This window comes from Opisthocomus hoazin, chromosome 3 (genome assembly GCF_030867145.1).
Source record: "Opisthocomus hoazin isolate bOpiHoa1 chromosome 3, bOpiHoa1.hap1, whole genome shotgun sequence".
In the NCBI taxonomy this organism is placed as follows: Eukaryota; Metazoa; Chordata; class Aves; order Opisthocomiformes; family Opisthocomidae; genus Opisthocomus; species Opisthocomus hoazin.
Genome location: NC_134416.1, coordinates 2,363,991 through 2,372,377, shown reverse-complemented (window position 1 = coordinate 2,372,377; position 8,387 = coordinate 2,363,991). Strand labels below are relative to the sequence as shown.

Below are 8,387 nucleotides of genomic sequence, written 5' to 3'. Positions count from 1 at the left end.
CAAGAATGCTTTTCTGCAGCAAAGGCAGACCAAACCAAGCAAAAGTCAGCCAGTTTTGCTTTAAAGTGGTAAAAAAACAACCTGACTGTGTTTTCCTGCAGGCTGTGGGCCACTCTGTCTCTGCTACTGCAGGATGTGTAAATCCAACACAATGAAATATTAATTATTAGAGTCTGTCCAACTGGGATTCCTCACTGCTTTCAGAGAGCTGAATAATTCCAGCACACAGGAAAAAAACACACACAAGTCTCTTTTTTATGAGAAAATATTGTGTGAGGAGTAAACCAGAGCTTTTGACCATTCGGGCTGAGGGACAGGAGGAGGCTCAGATTGAAACAGGACAAAAAATGCAAATTCCTAAATAGGTTATGAAAGAGATCACAGTCTAATGAAGAGGTAAAGGGAGGTGCACCAGTGCAGCTCATTCAGCACGGAGATCTGCCCTCGTAGCTTGCTGTAACTGCGAGAAGAAAGGGGTAAAGGAAAGTAGAAGTCGATTAATAAAAGAGAGCTCACATCTCTGAAGACTCCCGTTACGCAGCACTTCAGAAGAAGGCATTCATCCAGAGCAGCCATGGGCACCAGCCCAAGGCAGACGCACTCAGCAGGGCTCAACGCCCCTTTTGTCCCCCTTGTTTACCAGGGCTGAGTTGAAAGCACAGTGCAGAGCGTCATGCCTTGGCTGAGCAATGTTTTGCAGATTTGGGAGCCCAGGCTGACCCAAGTTTAAGCATTTTAATGCTTTTTCCAGAGCAAAACTCTTCCAGAAAGTGCTGCATGGGAGGAGGGAGAGGCATTCAGCAGCACCTCCGGCAATGAAAAGTCTCTGAGCTCCCATCATTGTTCATTTTTTCAACTTCCTTTTACCCTTGTTTCTCTGCAGCCTCTGGAAACATCTACATGAAATATTTGGCTTCTCTGAAATCCGTATTCTTCTCTTATAAACCCCACCACTGTTCCTCATCAGCTCAACCCAAAAGCTGCAAATAGTTTTTGTTACCCTGCGGTTGCTCTGGGGGATCTCAGAGTGACGGGTAAATCAATGGCTTGCTGGAAGACACATTGCAGCTCTAGCCCTGGGTAAGGTCACTTGGCTCAAACAACAACCACAAGCGAGCAAGGCAACGTGAAGAAAGGGATGACCAAGTACAGCTGCTGGCAGTGGAGGTGGGGACAAAGAATACAGAGAAGCAGATGTGCGCAGATGTGCACAGACATGCAGGCTGTGCAGATAAGAATCTTTTTGATAAAAATGTGGCATGGCAGGCAGAGCCAACAGGAAGAGGTATGTGTCTGATGGTTAATCGGGCACAGGGGGATGTCATTGTCACTAGTTGAGAGCTGGAAGTGAGAGGCTGGACGGAGGGGGTGAGGGGTGGAACGGGGGAGAGCTGTGGTTAGCACCCGTTGCAGGCTCAGGATTTTATACACAGGGCTGCCTTTTTCATTTCCCCAGTGGCAACCCTGTGAGTTTGCAGTTTCCCTTCTGAGTTGGCGCAGAGGGGTTGTTACTTTGGCCCGCCCCCCCCCCCCCCTGTGTCTGGAAGCTCTGTGGCTCCCAGCTGCACCTGAGATGAGGTAAGATTGCAGGAGAAACCCTTCTAGAGACTTACAGGACATGCAGAAGCAGCATCTCTCTCCCCAAGGCTGCAGGACATAGCACAGTTGCTGCTCCATCAAGCTGCCAGGGGACAGAGGTCAGTCACGAGAAGCAAGTGAACAAATGAGAAGCTACAGGTTGGGATGCAACACAGGGCAGCAGGTCATGACCATAATACTTTATCTACTCTGCAGCGTGCTCGCTGTCCATACCCTCCTTGAGGAATCTGACCATGCTCTTCAGGCCTTCAGAAGCCCCTTTCTCCCACCACCGCCAAGCAGGTGAAGAAGGACACTGGCACAGGGCCCCCCCTTCCATCTCACGGCCGAGCTAGCCTGGGTCCTGGGCATGCACTCAGGTTGCACAAGAAGGTTTGACAGCAATAGGAGGTGTAGGAAGCCAGGCCCAGGCTGAAGTTGTGGTGTGGGCAGGTCTCGGAGCACTTCTTGGTGATCCGCTTCCACAAAGACAAAACACCTTGCCCAAAGAAGAGAGAGCAGCATTAGCAATGAGAGTTTGTTGAGTGCTCCTCAATCTTGTATGGAAGGGAGATAGGCTAACGAGTCCCACTGTCCTCTACAGCCCCGAGGACCAGCATAGCCAATGAGACCCACCCCGATCCCAGCACAGCCCAATAATTGCTGGTGACCAGCTGCGCAAGGTATTTGATACCCCTTCTGGGCATCAGGCACCTGCCAGCATGGACTTTCATGTCAAGGTTTTCTTAGTGGTACGGTGGCATCTACAAGACATTGTCCATGCCTGGATTGAAAGCACATTTCAAGACTTTTATGCTTGAATAAAATAATTTTATTCCCCTCTACGTTTCTCTAGACCTTCTCACCCAACCTAGCTACCTGCTTCTTTCTATCTCCTTGTGTAATGAAAGTTGAAATTTATTTAGTCTTTCTCTGAAGGATCCTTTCTTTGTCCTTCCTCTTCTGTCAGTGTCCCCTGACTTTTCCATGCAGGTTTAAAACAAAGGCTAAAGGGGGAAATCTCAATGTGTGATGGGGGAGAGATGTGAAAACGTCCGAACTTCAGCACTGGGTTAGCAAGGGCTCCACCTCCCACATGTGCTTCCTCGTGATCCCTCAGCACATCCATCCACAAAGGGCAACCATAAAAAATACAGGCAAACCCCCACATCCCATTCCATAGTCTTTGTCAGAGGGTACACAGCCAGCACATACCGATTCCTACAGAGGCAACATTGGTCACACAGTACTCATCCTTGTCAGAGCACTTCTTGGCTTTCAGACAGTTCCAGTTGCTTTGTTCCCACTCACAGGTGTAGCAATACAGGGCCTTTGCTGCAGAAGAAGAGAGGATACGGAAGATGGAGACAAAATGCTGCTAGTCCTGGCAGCAAAAATTACCACCTTCTTTCTGTTGACTCTTGAATGCACAAGGTCTTCTGAAAGTGATGGGTCTGCAAGACCCAGACCCACCCTACTCTGTTGTCCACTTACACATTTACACCCAACACATGTGCTCAGGCCCACACCTCTGTGCATACACACACTGATGATGCAAGGGTCCAGGGTACAGGGTCCCTTGCAAGAGTCTACAGGGCTGTTCCAAGGCTTGGGGTTACCTTCTCCAGTTCTTGGAGACACTATAATGTAAACTATAGCCTAACTGGGCAGTAAGAATTGACAATTGAGTAGGGTTCATTGGGATTTCCACAGCCTAAAGAAGTCAGTCTCTCATGCCTGTGTCTTTGGGTGGGACTTCAATGTCCTCAAATGTAGATTCATTACATGAGTTAAAACAATGGTGAGGAGAAGGGCTTTTAACTCTTTGCTGTGTGAATTCAGTCCTAAGACAAGTGCAGTCTAACACTCCATTTTTACTGTCTAGGTTATCTGGATTAGGGCAGTATTCATTTTGGCACTGAAGACAATCTGCTGTCCCTTGGGCTTTGCTAATACTTGGAAATTTTGTCAGGACTGCTATTCTGGTAAGTGAACAAAGCTAAATAGCAGAAAGGTATTCTTAGGCCCCAATGAGACTGAAATAACTGTTCCAAGAAATTATTTTTCTGCACCAGACAATGTGGCAAATTTCCAAGCGCTGGCAAACCTTGTTACTCTTTACAAAATGAGAATAACATTTATTCTCTCTGGTTGCTTAACTGTCTTGTCTATAGGGGCTATAAGATCATATACTTTAAAAGGGCTCTGATTTCATTTGCCATCTCTCTGTGAAATAAAATATGTAATCTATAATGCAAATAATATGCAAATATACATCTCCACCCAATATCCCAGCATAAGGTTGCTTAGTCCACAATCCAGCTTCTCCATAATTCCCCAATTTTTTTCCACAATCTCTGAAATCAGCAAGCTTGTCAGGTCTCTGAGATGAGCAGAAAACAGGGGTGTTCAGTAGGTGGTTGCACAAGGCCAGAAGTTGTAGGTCTGGCCCTGTCCCACTGCTGCTGCTAGAAACGGAGTCACTGACCGAAGCAGGAACAAGGTGCACAGAGTTGCTGATATATTGTGTTGTTATAGGCTGAAGCATTTCTTTATCAAGATTTAGAAGTAACCATAGTCTTGCATCATCTCAACAGAAAAAGTCACTGGAAAGTCTTTTAACAAAGGCAGAACAGTGGCAACTGCTTCCTTTTTTCTGTCTTGCTTTCATAAAAATCCAGTAGCACATGAGTCTATAGGGAAATGTCCCTGCAGAATGTAAACCTTTCACACATCAAAGCTGAGACTACAGATAAGAAACCCACTGTGTCCTTCAGCTGCACCACTGCAGGAGCTAAGACACCCTCTTCCATGATTTCTTTCATTGGCTACGAGGCCTCCCTGACTTTAAAACACGCAACTATTGGTAGCAAACCATGATAACTCACCTTGATCTGCGCATAGGATCAAAGCCAGCACGGCAAGGAGGATGGCCTTCATCTTATCTCAGCCGTCTCCGCAGCCCAGCAAAAGCACCCTCACCTGGGAACAGGATATATATCTTCCCTGCCTTTGGACCGAGTGATGATGAAGACAACAATTTTGAAAGAGTGGGCAGGGATCACGCATTATTTGACAGGCTAGGAATGCATGTGGGTTGTTTTCTCACCTTGGCATTGCCTTCAGGCTGGTCTGATGGGTCCGGAGAGGAGTGAAAGCACTAAGGCAATTCACTCCATTTATTGCTTTTAATACTTTAATTGATCTCTGGTCAGGCTAGCAGTGCTACTGATGTCTGAGTGAGGTTTTTGTACTGTTCAGCTCCAATCTGATCATCGCATCTGTGGCCAGATAGTTCAGTGAAGGCAGCTACGCAAAGCAAAATGGTAAGAAGTGGCATAAACAAATGGCTTCATCTGAGTGGCTTATTGCCAGGTGCGTTTCCAGGGTTAGACCTGGAGAGCTCCCTATATGTACAGTCAGGTTAGATATAGCTGTATATTCATGGTTGGCAATATAAACTGGAAATGTCTTATAATTTCCTGTTTGCCTATAAAAGCTGCTGGTTATCTACAAAGTCTTAAACGCTCTGCCTCCTGATTTTAAGAGCAGCTGCAGCAAGAAAGCAATGGCTTTGGGGTTCAGATGCGGGAACAGGGACATTGGAGGTTGGTTTCCAGCTTTGCAGCATCTCAGCAAAGGGTAAAAACGTCTTTGTCCCCCCTTCGATATGGAGCATCCGATGCAAAGTCCTGCTAAATACCAGTCAGATATAACGTTCTCAGCCTTTACAATTTCTCTGCATGCCTCCAATTTGGGTGGAGCTGGAGGTGATAATTTCAGCCCTTCTGGGGCCTACATTTGACTACCTGTCCCACTTCTGCTTCCAAGGAAAGAGTTACCAGGAAGTTTGGTGCTTAATATCAGCAGACAGTAATATCCGTGAGTCACCAGGTGCCTGGCCACCAAAGAGCAGAAAGGACAAAGCAGGAGCAGCCCCTTTGAATAAAGCTGCTTGGGCAATCAGCTGTCTGCTCACCCCTTCCTTCTCCACCCTGCAAGACTCAGTCTGCAGGGAAAAGAACAGGGATCCAGCTGTAGCTACACAGCCTGCGGTTTAGAAGATGGAGATGCAGAAGGAGCAGAGGCAGACGCTCAGAAAACATGTGGAAGAAAGAGCTTAGATGGATGAGGGGAGGGCTAAAATGATTGGGCACCAACATGAGTTTCTGGACAGAACATCAGTCAGATGAGCAAGCATCCCTGAAGCAGGGATCATGCTCATCAGAGACATTTAGAGCATCTGATGGGACTAATCATTGCTCATCACAGTGAAGGCGTGGCCAGAGGAAGTTCAAAGGGACACCAAAATCCATAGCATCTTCCTTCTTAAGAAAAAAAAGTGCGAGGGTAGATTATTAAGATTATTTTTCAGTTGATTTGCATATATTTTTGAGGTTTCTGACACCAACATTAAACCACTGGATCTTCCATTAGAGCTGACATAAAGCCAGATCAACAGGATGATGAAGTCAGCCCTGATACCACCACGAGCACCAACGATACCTTCTGGGCGTGGAGAGGATAAGCCGCATCGCTTGCCCAACAGATGAAATTCTGCCAGACTCAGGGATTGCATGCCACCGTGGATGCCAGAGAAGGTGTGTCAGTCCTCCCAGATGTCACGAGGCAGCAACTGAAGAGCTAGCCCCATTCCAGGTCTGCCCAACGTGATTCACTGCGTGGTGTCCTCCTGCATGGATGACTCTTTGAAGCACTCTGGAAATCAGCCTGGGAAGCCAAGACTCAGTGTCCTGCAGCAGTGGGAGCACCCTGGCAAAGGTCTGCACTGATCAAGCAGTTTGCTTTAACCAGATCTGACTGTTTTTTCAAGGAAGAAGGGAAAAATAATTGTCTTACTTTTCAGTACGATTAATAAGGGGCATTCTCAATTATTTTTTTTTTAACAAATAAATATCTCTGAGTCAGTTTATTCCCTCAGTTCCAAAGATGGATGGCATTAATGTCTCCTCTCTGACACAGAGCTGGAGAGGAGTAACCTGCTCCATGGATACAAATCTGTTCCTCACTGACAACAGGAAGACGACCTGCAAGGCCACAGGAAGTGGTCCACCACTGATCCGCTGGCAGGAGTGGTTTGATGGGTAAGTGTGATGATGGACAAGGGTGCACAACAGGCCACTTGGCATTTGGAGTCTCACCGAGCCAGATAGCAGGGAAGTTAGCATCCTGGCCTCAGGCATGTCTGATGCATCCATGTGAGGTGGGGGACATGCCATTGCAGCTCTGCGGAGAGGGACCTGGGTGTCCTGGTGGATGACAGGTTAACCATGAGCCAGCAGTGTGCCCTGGCTGCCAAGAAGGCCAATGGCATTCTGGGGTGCACCAGGAGGAGCGTGGTCAGCAGGTCGAGGGAGGTTCTCCTCCCCCTCTACTCTGCCCTAGTGAGGCCTCATCTGGAGTACTGTGTCCAGTTCTGGGCTCCCCAGTTCAAGAAAGATGAAGAGCTACTGGAGAGAGTCCAGCAGAGGGCTACGATGATGGTGAGGGGACTGGAACATCTCTCCTAGGAGGAGAGGCTGAGGGAGCTGGGCTTGTTCAGCCTGAAGAGAAGGCTGAGAAGGGACCAAATATATACTTACAAATATCTGCAGGGTGGGTGTCAGGAGGATGAGGCCAAGCTCTTTTCAGTGGTGCCCAGTGACAGGACAAGGGGCAATGGGCGCAAAGTGAAGCACAGGAAGTTCCGTCTGAACATGAGGAAGAACTTCTTCCCTCTCAGGGTGACGGAGCACTGGCACAGGCTGCCCAGGGAGGTTGTGGAGTCTCCTTCTCTGGAGATATTCAAGACCCGCCTGGACAAGGTCCTGTGCAGCCTGCTGTAGGTGACCCTGCCGACACAGACATGTCCCCACTTCAGACCTTCACAGATGTTTCAGTGCTTAACTCCCAGAGCAGTCAACGGGATCTTGGAGCTAATTCCACCCGTAGCTTTACTACAGACTAACATGGGCTTAAACTTTTTGCATGCCAAGTCACTGAAGGACTCAGTCCCTGTGGCTGCTCCTACCCAACCTCCCATGCACTCCCCATTCCTGGGTGCTGTGAAGGTGGCCAGGTACTCGCTGTAGGAGTCCTGCTGTGGAGCAGCGTTACCTGGGCTCAAGAACATAGCCTGGGGCCAGGTTACAGCACAGTGTTGAAATCTTTCTGAGAACCTGCCCTTCGGCTTCCTTTCTTTCGAGCAGGGCGGGGAAATGGTGCCCCAGGTGCATCCCAAATCTCTCTTTACCAGTGTTACCTGATTTTATGGTGTTTCTGGGACTCCTATATTGCCCAAATCCCAGCTGGGTATGGGTTAAGTTACAAACAGGATTTTACCTGTACTTGGAGGCATTAATAGGGGTATCAAGCAGTGATGTCCAGGTGTCACAAGCTCCAGAGGAGGTCATCACCCTACCAGCTGCCCTAGGGCTGGAATCAAACTACGGAAGAGCTGTCATGCAGGCATCTATGTCTATACTAATAATACATGGAGAGCCTATGTACAGTTTCAAGGGCTGTCCCACAGTTGTCCGCACTGTTTAATTGTTAGCCTGCTCCTAAGCACAGTTTTGGCCTGACCAACTGGGACCATTCCTGACAATTCCACATCTACTTTCCAGTTGATATTTTGGATTCAGCCACTTAATTTTGGAGGAAGAGAGCTCAGCTATACAGATAAGTACCAGCTGACCCCAGGACGAAGAGTGGACACAGGGCATTTCATTTATTAATATACCTTCCTTGTGCTGTCCCAGACCTTGTCAAGACTGGAGTCCTGACAGCATACTAGAACAATACCATTG

The 8,387-nt window shown here is 47.9% G+C and overlaps 1 protein-coding gene across 1 annotated transcript; it reads right to left on the bottom strand.

Moving 5' to 3' along the window:
- Positions 1-1,919: 1,919 nt before the first annotated feature.
- Positions 1,920-4,518, bottom strand: LOC142360807 (lymphocyte antigen 6E-like). The gene is made up of 3 exons (XM_075415452.1): positions 4,467-4,518; positions 2,794-2,913; positions 1,920-2,077 (listed from the first exon to the last, which is right to left on the bottom strand). The coding sequence occupies exons 1-3, from the start codon at positions 4,516-4,518 to the stop codon at positions 1,920-1,922; spliced, it is 330 nt and encodes a 109-aa protein (XP_075271567.1).
- Positions 4,519-8,387: the final 3,869 nt, after the last annotated feature.

Bases quoted from the DNA above. Each gene is read 5' to 3' on its own strand.
- LOC142360807 (XM_075415452.1), bottom strand. From the start codon at position 4,518: ATGAAGGCCATCCTCCTTGCCGTGCTGGCTTTGATCCTATGCGCAGAT. The intron at 2,914-4,466 runs GTGAGTTATCAT...CTTCTTCTGCAG, and splicing joins GATCCTATGCGCAGATCAAG to CAAAGGCCCTGTATTGCTAC. The intron at 2,078-2,793 runs GTATGTGCTGGC...TCTTTGGGCAAG, and splicing joins TGTTGCCTCTGTAGGAATCG to GTGTTTTGTCTTTGTGGAAG.